This window comes from Staurois parvus, unplaced genomic scaffold (assembly GCF_062004578.1).
Source record: "Staurois parvus isolate SC_StPar_1 unplaced genomic scaffold, SC_StPar_1.0 ptg000747l, whole genome shotgun sequence".
Classification (NCBI taxonomy): domain Eukaryota; kingdom Metazoa; phylum Chordata; class Amphibia; order Anura; family Ranidae; genus Staurois; species Staurois parvus.
In genome coordinates this window covers 1,643,275-1,663,176 of record NW_028318543.1, presented here as the reverse complement: position 1 = coordinate 1,663,176, position 19,902 = coordinate 1,643,275, and the positions used below count along the sequence as shown (strand labels likewise).

Here is a 19,902-nt window from a genome sequence, read left to right as displayed (position 1 = left end):
GACCTCCATGTATAATACATAAGGGGGATATGATCTCCATGTATAATATATAAGGGGGGATATGATCTCCATGTATAATACATAAAGGGGATGTGATCTCCATGTATAATACATAAGGGGAATATGATCACCATGTATAATACATAAGGGGGGATATGATCTCCATGTATAATACATAAGGGGGATATGATCAACATGTATAATACATAAGGGGGGATATGATCTCCATGTATAATACATAAGGAGGATATGATCTCCATGTATAATACATAAGGGGGGATATGATCACCATGTATAATACATAGGGGGGATATGATCTCCATGTATAATACATAAGGGGGGGATATGATCTCCATGTATAATACATAAGGGGGGAATATGATCTCCATGTATAATACATAAGGGGGGATATGATCACCATGTATAATACATAAGGGGGGATATGATCTCCATGTATAATACATAAGGGGGATATGATCACCATGTATAATACATAAGGGGTATATGATCTCCATGTATAATACATAAGGGGGTATATGATCTCCATGTATAATACATAAGGGGGGATATGATCTCCATGTATAATACATAAGGGGGATATCATCTCCATGTATAATACATAAGGGGGATATGATCTCCATGTATAATACATAAGGGGGGATATGATCTCCATGTATAATACATAAGGGGGATATGATCTCCATGTATAATACATAAGGGGGGATATGATCTCCTTGAGTAATACATAAGGGTCTCCATGTATAATACATAAGGGGGTGATATGATCGCCATGTATAATACATAAGGAGAGATATGATCTCCATATATAATACATAAGGGGGGTATATGATCTCCATATATAATACATAAGGGGGATATGATCTCCATGTATAATACATAAGGGGGGATATGATCTCCATGTATAATACATAAAGGGGATGTGATCTCCATGTATAATACATAAGGGGGATATGATCACCATGTATAATACATAAGGGGGGATATGATCTCCATGTATAATACATAAGGAGGATATGATCTCCATGTATAATACATAAGGGGGGATATGATCACCATGTATAATACATAGGGGGGATATGATCTCCATGTATAATACATAAGGGGGGGATATGATCTCCATGTATAATACATAAGGGGGGAATATGATCTCCATGTATAATACATAAGGGGGGATATGATCACCATGTATAATACATAAGGGGGGATATGATCTCCATGTATAATACATAAGGGGGGATATGATCTCCATGTATAATACATAAGGGGGGATATGATCACATGTATAATACATGGGGGGGGGGGTATGGTCACCATGTATAATACATAAGGGGGGATATGATCTCCATGTATAATACATAAGGGGGGGGGATATGATCTCCATGTATAATACATAAGGTGGGTATATGATCTCCATGTATAATACATAAGGGGTATATGATCTCCATGTATAATACATAAGGGGGTATATGATCTCCATGTATAATACATAAGGGGGGATATGATCTCCATGTATAATACATAAGGGGGATATCATCTCCATGTATAATACATAAGGGGGATATGATCTCCATGTATAATACATAAGGGGGGATATGATCTTCATATATAATACATAAGGGGGGATATCATCTCCATGTATAATACATAAGGGGGATATCATCTCCATGTATAATACATAAGGGGGGATATGATCTCCATGTATAATACATAAGGGGGATATGATCACCATGTATAATACATAAGGGGGATATGATCTCCTTGAGTAATACATAAGGGTCTCCATGTATAATACATAAGGGGGGATATGATCGCCATGTATAATACATAAGGAGAGATATGATCTCCATATATAATACATAAGGGGGGTATATGATCTCCATATATAATACATAAGGGGGGATATGATCTCCATGTATAATACATAAGGGGGGGATATGATCTCCATGTATAATACATAAGGGGGATATGATCTCCATGTATAATACATAAGGGGGATATGATCGCCATGTATAATACATAAGGGGGGATATGATCGCCATGTATAATACATAAGGGGGATATGATTTCCATTTATAATACATAAGGGGGTATGATCTCCATGTATAATACATAAGGGGGGGATATGATCCCCATGTATAATACATAAGGGGTGATATGATTGCCATGTATAATACATAAGGAGGATATGATCTCCATGTATAATACATAAGGGGGGATATGATCACCATGTATAATACATAGGGGGGATATGATCTCCATGTATAATACATAAGGGGGGATATGATCTCCATGTATAATACATAAGGGGGGAATATGATCTCCATGTATAATACATAAGGGGGGATATGATCACCATGTATAATACATAAGGGGGGATATGATCTCCATGTATAATACATAAGGGGGGATATGATCTCCATGTATAATACATAAGGGGGGATATGATCACATGTATAATACATAGGGGGGGGGGGTATGGTCACCATGTATAATACATAAGGGGGATATGATCTCCATGTATAATACATAAGGGGGGATATGATCTCCATGTAAAATACATAAGGGGGTATATGATCTCCATGTATAATACATAAGGGGTATATGATCTCCATGTATAATACATAAGGGGGTATATGATCTCCATGTATAATACATAAGGGGGGATATGATCTCCATGTATAATACATAAGGGGGTATATGATCTCCATGTATAATACATAAGGGGGGATATGATCTCCATGTATAATACATAAGGGGGATATCATCTCCATGTATAATACATAAGGGGGATATGATCTCCATGTATAATACATAAGGGGGGATATGATCTTCATATATAATACATAAGGGGGATATCATCTCCATGTATAATACATAAGGGGGATATCATCTCCATGTATAATACATAAGGGGGGATATGATCTCCATGTATAATACATAAGGGGGATATGATCTCCATGTATAATACATAAGGGGGATATTATCTCCTTGAGTAATACATAAGGGTCTCCATGTATAATACATAAGGGGGGATATGATCGCCATGTATAATACATAAGGAGAGATATGATCTCCATATATAATACATAAGGGGGGTATATGATCTCCATATATAATACATAAGGGGGGATATGATCTCCATGTATAATACATAAGGGGGGGATATGATCTCCATGTATAATACATAAGGGGGATATGATCTCCATGTATAATACATAAGGGGGATATGATCTCCATGTATAATACATAAGGGGGGATATGATCGCCATGTATAATACATAAGGGGGATATGATTTCCATTTATAATACATAAGGGGGTATGATCTCCATGTATAATACATAAGGGGGGGATATGATCCCCATGTATAATACATAAGGGGTGATATGATTGCCATGTATAATACATAAGGAGGATATGATCTCCATGTATAATACATAAGGGGGGATATGATCACCATGTATAATACATAGGGGGGATATGATCTCCATGTATAATACATAAGGGGGGATATGATCTCCATGTATAATACATAAGGGGGGATATGATCTCCATGTATAATACATAAGGGGGAATATGATCACATGTATAATACATAGGGGGGGGGGTATGGTCACCATGTATAATACATAAGGGGGATATGATCTCCATGTATAATACATAAGGGGGGGATATGATCTCCATGTAAAATACATAAGGGGGTATATGATCTCCATGTATAATACATAAGGGGTATATGATCTCCATGTATAATACATAAGGGGGTATATGATCTCCATGTATAATACATAAGGGGGGATATGATCTCCATGTATAATACATAAGGGGGGTATCATCTCCATGTATAATACATAAGGGGGATATGATCTCCATGTATAATACATAAGGGGGGATATGATCTTCATATATAATACATAAGGGGGGATATCATCTCCATGTATAATACATAAGGGGGATATCATCTCCATGTATAATACATAAGGGGGGATATGATCTCCATGTATAATACATAAGGAGAGATATGATCTCCATATATAATACATAAGGGGGGTATATGATCTCCATATATAATACATAAGGGGGGATATGATCTCCATGTATAATACATAAGGGGGGGATATGATCTCCATGTATAATACATAAGGGGGATATGATCTCCATGTATAATACATAAGGGGGGGATATGATCTCCATGTAAAATACATAAGGGGGTATATGATCTCCATGTATAATACATAAGGGGTATATGATCTCCATGTATAATACATAAGGGGGTATATGATCTCCATGTATAATACATAAGGGGGGATATGATCTCCATGTATAATACATAAGGGGGGTATCATCTCCATGTATAATACATAAGGGGGATATGATCTCCATGTATAATACATAAGGGGGGATATGATCTTCATATATAATACATAAGGGGGGATATCATCTCCATGTATAATACATAAGGGGGATATCATCTCCATGTATAATACATAAGGGGGGATATGATCTCCATGTATAATACATAAGGGGGATATGATCTCCATGTATAATACATAAGGGGGATATGATCTCCTTGAGTAATACATAAGGGTCTCCATGTATAATACATAAGGGGGGATATGATCGCCATGTATAATACATAAGGAGAGATATGATCTCCATATATAATACATAAGGGGGGTATATGATCTCCATATATAATACATAAGGGGGGATATGATCTCCATGTATAATACATAAGGGGGGGATATGATCTCCATGTATAATACATAAGGGGGGATATGATCGCCATGTATAATACATAAGGAGAGATATGATCTCCATATATAATACATAAGGGGGGTATATGATCTCCATATATAATACATAAGGGGGGATATGATCTCCATGTATAATACATAAGGGGGGGATATGATCTCCATGTATAATACATAAGGGGGATATGATCTCCATGTATAATACATAAGGGGGATATGATCGCCATGTATAATACATAAGGGGGGATATGATCGCCATGTATAATACATAAGGGGGATATGATTTCCATTTATAATACATAAGGGGGTATGATCTCCATGTATAATACATAAGGGGGGGATATGATCCCCATGTATAATACATAAGGGGTGATATGATTGCCATGTATAATACATAAGGGGGATATGATTTCCATGTATAATACATAAGGGGGGTATGATCTCCATGTATAATACATAAGGGGGGATATGATCTCCATGTATAATACATAAGGGGGGATATAATCTCCATGTATAATACATAAGGAGAGATATGATCTCCATGTATAATACATAAGGGGGGATATGATCTCCATGTATAATACATAAGGGGGATATGATCTCCATGTATAATACATAAGGGGAATATGATCTCCATATATAATACATAAGGGGGATATGATCTCCATGTATAATACATAAGGGGGAATATGATCTCCATGTATAATACATGAGGGGGGATATGATCGCCATGTATAATACATAAGGGGGATATGATTTCCATGTATAATACATAAGGGGGTATGATCTCCATGTATAATACATAAGGGGGGGATATGATCCCCATGTATAATACATAAGGGGGGATATGATTGCCATGTAAAATACATAAGGGGGATATGATTTCCATTTATAATACATAAGGGGGTATGATCTCCATATATAATACATAAGGGGGGGATATGATCTCCATATATAATACATAAGGGGGGTATATGATCTCCATATATAATACATAAGGAAGGGATATGATCTCCATGTATAATACATAAGGGGGGGGATATGATCTCCATGTATAATACATAAGGGGGATATGATCTCCATGTATAATACATAAGGGGGGATATGATCTCCATGTATAATACATAAGGGGGGTATACAATCACCATATATAATACATAAGGGAGGATATGATCTCCATGTATAATACATAAGGGGGATATGATCTCCAGGTATAATACATAAGGGGGGATATGATCTCCATGTATAATACATAAGGGGGGATATGATCTCCATGTATAATACATAAGGGGGATATCATCTCCATGTATAATACATAAGGGGGATATCATCTCCATGTATAATACATAAGGGGGGATATGATCTTCATATATAATACATAAGGGGGGGATATCATCTCCATGTATAATACAGTTGTGGCCAAAATTATTCAACCCCCACTGAAATTGAGTGTTTTGGCCAGTTTGACATTGCTTTTGATCATTCAGTCATCTTGCTTACATTTACATTAAAGAGGCACTTGTAGGTCAGACAAATATAACATAACAGTTATAATGAAATAACCACAAATGTCTTTTCTGTGCTCACAGCATTATCAGTTTTATTCAACCCCCAAGTGACATTCAATCTTAGTACTTAGTACAGCATCCTTTTACAGTTATAACAGCTTTTAAACGTGAAGCATAGCTTGACACAAGTGTCTTGCAGCGATCTACGGGTATCTTCGCCCATTCTTCATGGGCAAAGGCCTCCAGTTCAGTCACATTCTTAGGCTTGCGCACTGCAACTGCTTTCTTTAAGTCCCACCAGAGGTTCTCAATCGGATTTAAGTCTGGTGACTGCGATGGCCACTCCAAAATGTTCCAGCCTTTCCTCTGCAACCATGCTCTAGTGGACTTGGAGGTATGCTTGGGATCATTGTCCTGTTGAAAGGTCCAACGTCTCCCAAGCCTCAGGTGTGTGACGGACTGCATCACGTTTCCATCCAATATCTCCTGGTACTGAAGAGAATTCATGGTACCTTGCACACGCTGAAGCTTCCCTGTACCTGCAGAAGCAAAACAGCCCCAAAGCATGATTGACCCTCCACCATGCTTCACAGTAGGCAAGGTGTTCTTTTCATCATAGGCCTTGTTCTTCCTCCTCCAAACATAGCGTTGATCCATGGGCCCAAACAGTTCTAATTTTGTTTCATCAGTCCACAGAACACTATCCCACAACTTTTGTGGTTTGTCCACATGGCTTTTGGCATACTGCAGTCGACTCTTCTTATTCTTTGGAGACAGCAAGGGGGTACGCCTGGGAGTTCTGGCACGGAGGCCTTCATTACGCAGTGTGCGTCTTATTGTCTGGGCTGAAACTTCTGTACCCACATCTGACAAATCTTTTCTCAGTTCCTCAGCAGTCACACGGGGACTTCTCTCCACTCTACGCTTCAGGTAGCGCACAGCAGTCGAAGTCAGCATCTTCTTTCTGCCACGACCAGGTAGCGTTTCAACAGTGCCCTTTGCCTTGAATTTGCGAATGATGCTTCCTAAGGTGTCTCTTGGTATGTTTAACATCTTTGCAATCTTCTTATAGCCATTGCCCTTCCTGTGAAGAGAAATCACCTCTTCTCTTGTCTTCCTGGACCATTCTCTTGCCTTCACCATGTTTGTAACCACACCAGTAAATGTCTAGAAGGAGCTGAGTATCACAGTCATTTTAAAGCTGCCTAATTGGTGCTTATTATGCTTGATTGCTGCTCGGTGACATCCACAGGTGTTTTCAATACCTGATGGAAAGCACCTGTATGAACCTCTGTTCTTCAGAGTGGTAGTCTTTAAGGGGTTGAATAATTGTGGCAATGAAGAAACCACATAAGAACCATTTACTACTGTATTACATAAACAATTGATGTCATTTTAGTTGCATTTGGGTAGTTACAACGTCCTTGTAGGATTTGATTCTGAATACAATTCCAAATGTACACTATAGTCCCTAAACCCCTTTACAGCATTGGGGGTTGAATAATTTTGGCCACAACTGTACATAAGGGGGATATCATCTCCATGTATAATACATAAGGGGGGATATGATCTCCATGTATAATACATAAGGGGGATATGATCTCCATGTATAATACATAAGGGGGATATGATCACCATGTATAATACATAAGGGGGGGATATGATCTCCATGTATAATACATAAGGGGGATATGATCTCCATGTATAATACATAAGGGGAATATGATCTCCATATATAATACATAAGGGGGGATATGATCTCCATGTATAATACATAAGGGGGGATATGATCCCCATGTATAATACATAAGGGGGGATATGATTGCCATGTAAAATACATAAGGGGGTATGATCTCCATATATAATACATAAGGGGGGGATATGATCTCCATATATAATACATAAGGGGGGTATATGATCTCCATATATAATACATAAGGGAGGGATATGATCTCCATGTATAATACATAAGGGGGGGGATATGATCTCCATGTATAATACATAAGGGGGATATGATCTCCATGTATAATACATAAGGGGGGATATGATCTCCATGTATAATACATAAGGGGGGTATACAATCACCATATATAATACATAAGGGAGGATATGATCTCCATGTATGTTACATAAGGGGGTATATGATCTCCATGTATAATACATAAGGGGGATATGATCTCCAGGTATAATACATAAGGGGGGATATGATCTCCAGGTATAATACATAAGGGGGATATGATCTCCATGTATAATACATAAGGGGGGTGTATTATCTCCATGTATAATACATAAGGGGGGGTATGATCTCCATGTATAATACATAAGGGGGGGGGGATACGGTCACCATGTATAATACATAAGAGGGGATATGATCTCCATGTATAATACATAAGGGGGGATATGATCTCCATGTATAATACATAAGGGGGATATGATCTCCATGTATAATACATAAGGGGGCATATAATCACGATGTATAATACATAAGGGGGGATATGATCTCCATGTATAATACATAAGGGGGGATATGATCTCCATGTATAATACATAAGGGGGGATATGATCTCCATGTATAATACATAAGGGGGGATATGATCACTATGTATAATACATAAGGGGGGATATGATCTCCATGTATAATACATATGGGGGATATGATCTCCATGTATAATACATAAGGGGGGATATGATCCCCATGTGTAATACATAAGGGGGATATGATCTCCATGTATAATACATAAGGGGGGATATGATCTCCATGTATAATACATAAGGGGGGATATGATCTCCATGTATAATACATAAGGGGGGATATGATCACCATGTATAATACATAAGGGGGGATATGATCTCCATGTATAATACATAAAGGAGGATATGATCTCCATTTATAATACATAAGGGGAGATATGATCACCATGTATAATACATAAGGGGGGATATAATCTCCATGTATAATACATAAGGGGGGATATAATCTCCATGTATAATACATAAGGGGGGGATATGATCACCATGTATAATACATAAGGGGGATATGATCTCCATGTATAATACATAAGGGGGGATATGATCTCCGTGTATAATACATAAGGGGGGATATAATCTCCATGTATAATACATAAGGGGGGATATCATCTCCATGTATAATACATAAGGGGGGATATGATCTCCATGTATAATACATAAGGGGGGGATATGATCTCCATGTATAATACATAAGGGCGGATATGATCTTAATGTATAATACATAAGGGGGATATGATCTCCATGTATAATACATAAGGGGGATATGATCTCCATGTATAATACATAAGGGGTGATATGATCTCCATGTATAATACATAAGGGGGGATATGATCTCTATGTGTAATACATCAGTGGTTCATATATTATTATTATTATACAGTATTTATATAGCGCCAAAAAGTTTGCTCAGCGCTGTACATTATAGTGGGGGACAGAACATGAGATGATACAGTAACAATACAATACACGAGGGGTTTGTGGGCCCTGCTCCTTCAAGCTTAGAATCTAGGAGAGAGGGGATAGTGGTACAAGAGGAAGAGGCTGTGGGGGATGGAGCGGAGGAGATCGGCTGTTAGGTGAGGGCGGGGTAGGCTTCCCTAAAGAGATGGGTTTTCAGGGTGCGCCTAAAAGTGAGGAGGGTAGGTGACAGTCTGATGGATTGGGGTCTGGGCAGTTGAGAGGTCAGAGGAGGGGAGTGTTGAGGGGGTTATCATTGGAGGGAGGCTAGGTGGGGTGGAGGATGAGCATTGGCGATGTCCCTACGAATTGCGACGATCTTGTTTTGGAAGTAATTAGCAATCTCCTGGGTGGTGTGTGAGATACTGGGTGGAGGTGGGGGGGAGAGAGTAGAGAGTTAAAAGTGAAGAGCTGGCGAGGACTGGAGTTGAGGGTATTGATGAGGGTTACGAAGTAGGCTTGTTTGGCAGTGTAGAGGGAGGAGGTGTAGGTGAGGAAAGCAGATTTGTATAGGGTGTACACTTGTTGGGATCTGGTTTTGCACCATAGTCGCTCCAGCGCACAACAACATTGTTTAAGATTTTTGGTGTGGTCGTTCTGCTAGGGTTGAAGCAGTCGGGATCTGATGCTACGTGTTGTTACGGGTGCTAAGGAGTCTAGGGCGGCTGACAGTGAATTGTTATAAGCAGTAGCGGCCAGGTCAGCGCAGGACAGGGGAAGGATACTGTCATAGAGTCGGTCAGCTGCAGAGTGGAGTGGGGCAGGGTTCAGGTTGCAGAGGTTACGGCTGGTGATGGTTTGAGGAATGGGGGGAGGTGTTTGAGGACGGGGAGACGAAGAACATAACGAGGTTGTGGTCGGAGAGAGGGAAAGGGGCTTTTGTGAGGTTGTGGGGGGTGCAGAGATGAGAGAAGACAAGATCCAGGGTGTTCTCGTCGGAGTGGGTGGAGGACTGTGTACACTGTGTGAGTGCAAAGAAAGAAGTTAGGTGGAGGAGTCGGGATGTAGCCAGGTTATTGACGTTGATAGGGATATTGAAGTCTCCAAAGATGATAGTGGGTAGCTCAGAGGAGAGGAAGAAGGGTAGCCACGTGGAGTTATCATCAAAGAAGCGGGATACGGGTCCAGGAGGCTGATAGATTACTGCAATCCTCAGAGGGGTGGGAGAGAATAGCCAGATGCAGTGGGCCTCAAAGGAGGAGAATGATAGAGGGGGGGTTTGGGAGGACCTAGAATGTGCTCAGCGGTAACAAGAGCATGCCGACCCCACCACCTCTGAGACCGCTTGGTCTGGGTGAATGGGTCCAGACGAGACCTCCATAGAAGAGTGCTGCAGGGGAGGTAGAGTCGGTGGCCTGGATCCAGGTTTCGGTGACCGCTAGGAGGTTGAGGGATCGGGAGATAAAGAGGTCATGGATGGCGGTGAGCTTGTTGCAAACTGATCGGGCATTCAGGAGTTCACACGAGAATGGAGGTTTGGTTGTGGGGAGCAGGGGGACAGGTATTAGGTTAAGGGGGTTGCGGCAGTTTGTGGAAGTAGGAGGGTGCCTAGTGGGTGAGTGAGGTTGTGAGGGACCAGGGTTCGGAGAGATGTCCCTGGTGGTTAGGAGAAGAAGGAGGGTGAGAAAGGTGGCATGAGAGCGGGATGAGCAAGAGCGTGTGAGTCTGCTAGTGGTGGCGTGTGGGTTGGGAGAAGAGTGGAGTATTAGGAGAAGGTGGTAAGAGCCGTAGTGGGGAGATGGAAGCAGTGAGGGTGCGATGTGTAGTTGTTTTGGAGCAGTAGGGGGGTAGAGAGAGGAGATTTTGGGCATGGAGGAGAGGAGTATGAGGAGGAGGAGTACAGGTGGCATTTTAGGAGGGTAAGCAGAGTGGTGGACAGTTGAGGGAGGTGAAATGTTTCTCAGGGAGCATTGTTGTGGATAGTCCGTCGTGCAGTGGCGTATCACATTGAAGTAGCTTCTCGTAGCAGGTGTTCTAGTGATTAGGATCTTTCCGTGACAAGAGTTCTCGTGCTTGGGATCGGGATGGGTAGACGCCGGAAGGGCTGCGGGTCAGGGCTGGGTTGTGCCGGGGTAGGCGATGGTGGGCCTCACCAGGTTGAGGTCGTCCATTGGGCAGGTCGAGATCATCTTTTGGGCTCAGAAGGTCCGGGCAGGGTAGCGGCCTGGAGGGTAATGTTAGGCATTGCCAGGCTAGGGTCGTCTGGTGGGTTTGGCGGCGTAGAAGTAGGCTCACTGCGGGCTTGAGGAGATGCGAGGTGAACGTCCACAGTGGAGCTCATCGGATGGACTTCGGGTCAGGGCAGGGTTGTTCCGGGGTAGGCATAGGTAGGCCTCACCAGGTCGAGGTTGTTCGTTGGGCTTAGCAGGTCCTGTCAGGGTTGCGTCGTGGAAGGCAATGGTAGGCCTCACCAGTCTGTGGTCGTCTGCTGGGTACGGCGGCATGGATGCAGGCTCACTTCTGGTCCCTTGGTTGTTGGGGCAGCAGGAGACCGGAGGGCAGCCAGATTGGGTGCTGTAGGCTGTGTGCTGGTGGCTGGATTTTGGTGCTGTGAGCCACGTGCTCTGTCAGTGCAGTGTGCTGGGTGACCTGGAGCGGTCCCTGGGCCCAGGCTGGGAACTGGTTGCTGGGTGCTGGCTGTTGCAGAGTGCTGGGAGGCCTGGAATCAGCCGATGGGCCGAGGCTGGGTGCTGGGTGCTGGCTGGGTACTAGTTGCTGGGTGGCCTGAAGTGGACCCTGGGCCGAGGCTGGGTGCAGGTTGCTGTCTGTGGCAGGGTGCTGGGTGGACTGGGGTGGGCCCCTGGGCTGATGGAGAGGGTCCCCGGGAGCAGGCAAGTCAGCAGGGGGCGGAGTGGCGGCGATCTTCGCCATCGATCGGCGTTTTGGGTCTCAGCTGTGGCAAAAAGTGAGGCCGTGGCTTCGTAAGCCGCAAATCCTGGAGCTCCGGGATTGGGCTGAAACTGGCCCAGCACTCCTCCCTGGGTGCTTATCGGGGGCCACAGGGTGCTGGGGGCCCCTTTGGAGTCCGCTGCCATCCGGATGGGGACTTGGGCGATGGAGCTCCTGACTACAGGACTACTCCGGTCGCCATCTTCGACATATAGTGAACTCGGTTTAGAGTTATTCACCCTGAGGTCATCACAGAGGACAAGGGGGCACTCTTTACTTCTGGAGGAAAAGAGATTTAATCTCCAAACACGGAAAGGTTTCTTCAGAGTAAGAGCTGTGAGAATGTGGAATAGACTCCCTCAAGAGTTGGTTGTGGCCAGCTCAGTGGATTGCTGTAGGAAAGTCCTGGATTCTTTCTTGGATACACAGAATATAACTGGATAGAACATTTATAGGGAGAGTTGATCCAGGGAGATGTTCATTTTCAGGGTTTTCAGACAATATAAATTGAAACTCCCCATTGTCACTTTTTGTCTATTTATTGTGCATATCTTTTTTTTTCACCACATGCTAATGTGCATAATGTTCAGTCTCTACACATAGGAGTTCAACTGTGTAATTATCTATCTATCTATCTATCTATCTATCTATCTACCAGGCCCTACCGCTCCCACAGACACTGGACCCCTAGCACCCTCAGTCGCTGGCCCGCAGCATCCGCATGCACTGGCTCACTTTGCCCACGGATGCCGAGTCCTACTGCACCTAGCTACACCTAGCCCACTCCACCTCCAGACGTCTGTCCACACCACCGCCTGACGACGACCTTTCAACACCTCCTGATGCCAGGCCCTCCAGCACCTTCAGCGCCTCCCGACGCCGAGCCCTCAGCACCTGACGCCTGGCCTCAACATCTCCAGTCACCGAGCCGCCAACATCACCAGACGCCGTGCCTACCAACACCCCCGGACATCGCATCCTATGACCCCTCCGCTTGCCAAACCACCGTACCCACTCAAGACGCGTCACAGCACCCACGGACGCCAGCAGACTGCATCCACAGACTGCAACCAGCCAGCTGCTGACCCAGCTGCCCTCCTCTCTCACTCTCCCACTTCAGAAGGACTCAAATGGACTCCTCCATGGCAATAAAGACTCTCCACATCACCTTGCCCTGACCTGTATCCCGCCACCTCCCCGACCTGTCCAGCACTCCGCTCACCCCAACATGCCACCTGCACTCCTCCTCCTCGTATTCCTCTCCTCCATCCCAAAATTTGCCTCCCTCTACCCGCCTACCCCCCCAAACAGCTCTACATTGCCCCTTCACTTCTCCCCTCTTCCCACTATGGCACTCACCACCTCCTCCTGCTATTCCACTCCCCCCGTCGACCCACTCCCCCATCAGACCCACACACTCCTGCACCTCCCATTCCCATGCCACCTTCCTCACCCTTCTCCTTCTCCTATCCACTGGGGACATCTCCCCAAACCCTGGCCCCTCACCACCCCACCCCCCCTAGGGACCCCCCTGCTCCTGCCTGCTGCCGCAACCCCCTCAACCTCATACCTGTGCCCCTCCTCCCCGCATCCAACCCCCCTCTCTCGGTTGCACTCCTGAACGCCCGCTCAGTATGCAACAAGCTTACCGCCATCCATGACCTCTTTATCTCCCGCTCCCTCAACCTCATAGCGGTCACCGAGATCTGGGTACAGGCCACTGATTCTACCTTCCCTGCGGCACTCTCCTATGGAGGTCTCGTCTGGTCCCATTCACCCAGACCGAGAGGTCGCAGAGGTGGTGGTGTTGGAATGCTCCTATCACCGCTGAGCACCTTCCAGGTCCTCCCTAACCCCCCTCTCTATCATTCTCCTCCTTCAAGGCTCACTGCATCCGACTCTACTCCCCCACCCCCCTAAGGATCACAGTGATCTACAGGCCTCCCGGATCCATACCCCGCTTCCTGGATGACTTCGCCGCCTAGCTTCCCTTCTTCCTCTCCTCTGAGCTACCGACCATCATCCTTGGGGACTTCAATATCCCCATCAATGACAACAACCCGACTACTTCCCATCTCCTCCACCTAAGCTCCTCCTTTGCGCTCACATAGCACACGCAATCCTCCACCCACATTGATGGGAACACCCTGGACCTTGTCTTCTCCCACCTCTGTACCCTCAACCAGTTCACTAACACCCCTCTCCCTCTCTCCAACCACCACCTCCTCACATTCTCCGTCTCCCCTTCCCCTAACTCCCCCCCCAAAGTGCCAAACCATCACCAGCCGCAACCACCGCAACCTGCACCCGGCCCCCCTCCACTCGGCTGCCGACCGCTTACACGACAGCATCCTTCCACTGTTATGTCCTGACCTAGCCACCTCCACGTGCAACGACTCACTGTCAGCTGCCCTAGACTCTCTGGCACCCCTAACCACACGCAACATCAAACCTAGGCCGCTTCAACCATGGCAGAACGACCATACTAAATGCCTCAAATGTCGCAGTCGCGCACTGGAGTGAATATGGCGCAAAACCAGGTCCCCTTGTGCATTCTCCCTCTACAAATCTGCCTTCCTCACCTACACCTCCTCCCTCCACACCGTCAAGCAGGCCTACTTCGTAAACCTGATCAACACCCTTTCCACCTGCCCTCGCCGACTCTTCTCCACCTTCAACTCCCTGCTCTCTCCCCCTCCTCCTCCATTCAGCACTTCACTCACCGCCAATGAGATTGCCACTCATTTCCACAACAAGATTGACACAATCCGTAAGGACATAGTCAACTCGCAATCTACCTCCCCACCCAGCCTCCCCCCCATCACCCCCCCCATCTCTCCCCTCCTCTGACCTCACAACCGCACTGCCCCCCACCACACCCAAGGCCCCGCTTACCGTAACCCCCCCAACAATGTACTCCTTCAACCCTGCTACCACTGAGGAAGTCACCAGGGTCTTCTCAGAAGCCCACCTCATTACCTGCCCCCTGGACCCTATCCCCTCTCAACTCCTCCAGTCACCCCCCTCTTCCCTTAACCACTCCCTCACCCACATCTTCAATCTCTCCCTCTCTACTGGCGCATTCCCCTCCCCCCTAAAGCATGCGCACATCACCCTCATACTCAAAAAGTCCTCCCTGGACCCCACTGACCCAAACAACCTTAGACCCATCTCCCTGCTGCCATTTACTTCCAAGCTCCTTGAGCGCCTAGTCTACGATCACCTAAGCGCCCACCTGACAACAACCTCCTTGATCCACTACAGTCGAGCTTCCGTCCCCTACACTCCACCAAAATCGCCCTCCGCAAAATCACTAACGACCTGCTAACCGCCAAAGCCAAAGGCGACTACTCTGTCCTCCATCTCCTGGACCTCTCCGCGGCCTTTGACACAGTTGACCACCCCCTCCTCCTTAATAAACTTCTCTCCCTTGGCATCAGAGACACCGCTCTCTCCTGGTTCTCCTCTTACCTATCCTGACGATCCTTCAGCATTTCCTACAACGGTGCCACCTTCCCTTCCCTCCCCCTCTCTGTTGGGGTTCCCCAAGGCTTTGTCCTTGGACCCCTTCTCTTCTCCATCTACACCTCCTCCCTTGGCAAACTCATACACTCCCACGGCTTCAACTTTCACCTCTACGCTGATGACACTCAAATTTACCTCTCCACCCCTCACCTCACCCACACAGTCTCCGCCCGCATCACTCACCTAAACGACATCTCAGACTGGATGTCGCTCCATTTCCTCGAGCTTAACCTCTCCAAAATCGAGCTCCTCATATTTCCCCCTGCCCACTTACCCCCCCCATCCTATCCATCACTACCAACAACACCAGCATCAATCCCGCCCCGCAAGCCAAAGTCCTTGGCGTCATTCTGGACTCTAACCTTTCCTTTCAACCTCATGTTGTCAGGGCAGGGCTGAGGAACGGACAGGTAGGCCTAGTGGCAGGGTAACGCACTGGCTGACGACAACCACCACCAACAGACCGAAGTCCCTCAGGGCGCGGAGTCTAAGTCCCAGGCTGCCCTTAACCAGGGCCCCTGATGGTGGGGATGGACTTGACGCAGCCAGGAACCAGGTCGCGGCCCCCGAGACACCCCGGCTGCGGTAATGGCCGCCGCCAATGGCGTGTAGCTGGTGAGAATGACAATAACGTAGTCAGGCAAGCTGGGTCAACAACAACAGGACAAAAAGGGTACAGAACAGTAGACAGAGAATAACAGGTCACGGGCCGGGTTCAGCAACGGAAGGTCAGATCAAAGGAAAACACAGAGAATGGTCTAGTCACAAGCCGAGTCAAATACCAGAAGAGTCTAGAGAGTATACACAGAGCTGTAGCAAGACAAAGACACAAGACACAAGTGCAAAGAGCATGTGCGGATCACAGGCTTATATGTACTCAGCCACACCCCTCTGGGGGATGGACCTCAGAGACCTGAAGGCATAAAAGATTCCCACCATGCTCAGCAGAAATCCAAGATGGATGCCAGCACATGGAGTAACATAACCTCTGGGAAAAGGTAGGACCTTGACACATGTCAAATCACTTACAAACACATGCAGGCTCTACCTCTGCAACATCTCCAAGATACGCTCCTTCCTCACCCCAGACACCACTAAACTACTCGTGCACTCCCTGATTATCTCACACCTCGACTACTGCAACTCCCTTCTCACAGGCCTACCCCAGCGCAGGCTCTCCCCGCTCCAGACCATCCTAAACTCAGCGGCCAGACTCATTCACCTCACCAACCGCTCCACCTCTGCCACCCCCCTCTGCCTATCCCTCCACTGGCTCCCGATTGCCCAACACATCAAATTCAAACTACTAACCCTGACCTACAAAGCCGTGCACAACACTGCCCCTAACTACCTCACCAACCTGATTCCCAAGTACCACCCTACCCGTACCCTTCGCTCTTCACAGGACCTCCTTCTATCTTGCTTTCTGGTCTCCTCCTCCCACACACGATTGCAAGACTTCTCAAGGTCCTCCCCCATCCTCTGGAACTCACTGCCCCAGTCCATCAGACTGTCACCTTCCCTCCTCACCTTCAGGTGCACCCTGAAAACCCACCTCTTCAGGGAAGCCTACCCCTCCCTCACCTCTCCTTCATTCTTCCTACCACTCCATCCCCCACAGCCACTTCCTCCTGTGCTACTACCCCCTCCCTCCTATATTGTAAGCTCGAAAGAGTAGGGCCCTCTAACCCCTCGTTCACTGTTGTTGTTGCTGTTCTGTTTCTTGTATTGTCCCCCCCACTCTATTGTACAGCGCTGAGTAAACCCTTTGGTGCTATATAAACTCGATGTAATAATAATAATAATAATAATATCTATCTATCTTCCACAATTAACTGATGGAAATCCCATTGCTAGCTGAGAGACAACACAAGACAGTTCATTTCCTCAGAAGCTCTGACCCCGATGCTCATTGTGTTTGTATTGTTCTTCCTGCAGACAGTGAAAACTGCATGAAATGTCCTGATGATGAATGGCCAAATGAGAAGAAGGATCGGTGTGTTCCAAGAGTGGTGGAATTTCTCTCCTACACTGGTGACACCATTGTTGCAGTATTTTCAGCTGTCTCCATCCTCTGTTGCCTTCTGACTGGTTTAATATTGGGGATATTTATATATTACCGGGACACCCCCATTGTTAAAGCCAATAACCGGAACCTGAGCTATCTTCTCCTGGCCTCCATCATGCTGAGCTTCCTCTGTGTCTTCTTGTTCCTCGGCCATCCAGTAGATGTAACCTGCATGCTGCGTGTCACCTCTTTTGGTGTCATCTTCTCAGTTGCCGTCTCTTCTCTACTTGCCAAAAGTATCATGGTGTGTATTGCTTTTAAAGCCACCAAACCTGGGAGTCCCTGGAGGAAATGGATGGGAACCAAACTGTCCAATTGTATCATTTGTGTCTTCTCACTGGTCCAAGTCATAATCTGTGTCACTTGGTTGTCTATTTCTCCCCCCTTCCAGGATCGAGACACTCACTCTTATCAGGGGAAGATCATCATTCAGTGTAATGAGGGTTCAGTTATCGGCTTCTACTCTGTCCTGGGATATATGGGGCTTCTGGCAGCTGTGAGCTTCATTATAGCTTTTATAGCCAGGACATTACCGGACAGTTTTAATGAGGCCAAGTACATCACCTTCAGCATGCTGGTGTTCTGCAGTGTCTGGATTGCCATGATCCCGGCCTATCTGAGCACCAGAGGGAAATACATGGTGGCTGTGGAGGTCTTTGCTATAATAGCCTCAAGTTCTGGACTTCTTGGCTGTATATTCTTCCCAAAATGTTACATAATTCTGCTCAGACCTGACCTGAATACAAAGACAGTTATCCACTAATATGTGAGGAGCAACACTGGGTTACCTGTAGTTATAGAATTATCTCTATTATTATTTATTTTAGTATTGTACTCGTGTTTGGGAATTTAAATATTTAATACTTACCTCTTCGGTAGATGGTGAGTCTAACTGAGTCTCCCTTGAAGAGCTATGGATGCCACTAGTATCAGATACTTTGGGTTTGTTGGAAACCTTGTCCCCTGCTGGGTGTAGTGGTTTCTCCCATCAGCCGTTACATCACTACAGAACAATGTAGTCTCTTATTGAGGAGGAACCACAGTGACCAGAGGGGGACAAAGTATCAAAAACATCCTAAACCATCAGATACCAAAACCACCCATCACTCAAGAGAGGGAAGATTTCTGTCATCACCTTCCATAAAGGTAAATATTAAACACATTCTCTTAGAAGATGATTGTGATGTCATTTGTCAGTGTCACATTCATTATATTTATCATTGTATGTAGATGTATCCGACTATATCAATAAATTCATAAAGCAGTAAAGGTGTACAGAAGAATGAAGTCATACAAATTACAGGAGCATAAATGACATGAAGAAAAACAGTAATGCAAACAGCAGGTCACATAGAATTAGTAGACTGAACGGAAGTTTACAGCCAGTAGTAATGGTGGAGAACAAATGTCTTCATCTTGGGGATGTAAGAGGGAAGGAAAAGGGAGTATAGAGAGGGAAGTTAAAGTGGAGCTCCACTCAAAAGGGGAAGTTCCGCTTGAAGCCTTTGTCCCCCGCTCCTCATTAAGGATTGGCACCTTTGGGGAGCGGTTACCCAAATTTAACAGGTACCCGCTCCCACTTCCCCTGCAATCGCCTGGGCAATCGGAAGTGGAAGTTGTCCTCCCTCCTCCCTCCCCGTAGTCTTTTGTGTC

The 19,902-nt window shown here is 45.5% G+C and overlaps 1 protein-coding gene across 1 annotated transcript; it reads left to right on the top strand.

Moving 5' to 3' along the window:
• The first annotated feature begins 18,119 nt into the window (after positions 1-18,119).
• On the top strand, positions 18,120-19,518 carry LOC149445075 (vomeronasal type-2 receptor 26-like). The gene has a single exon (XM_089654237.1). It carries the CDS (start codon positions 18,134-18,136, stop codon positions 19,010-19,012), a length of 879 nt encoding a protein of 292 aa, XP_089510363.1. The 5' UTR covers positions 18,120-18,133; the 3' UTR covers positions 19,013-19,518.
• The last annotated feature ends 384 nt before the right edge of the window (positions 19,519-19,902 follow it).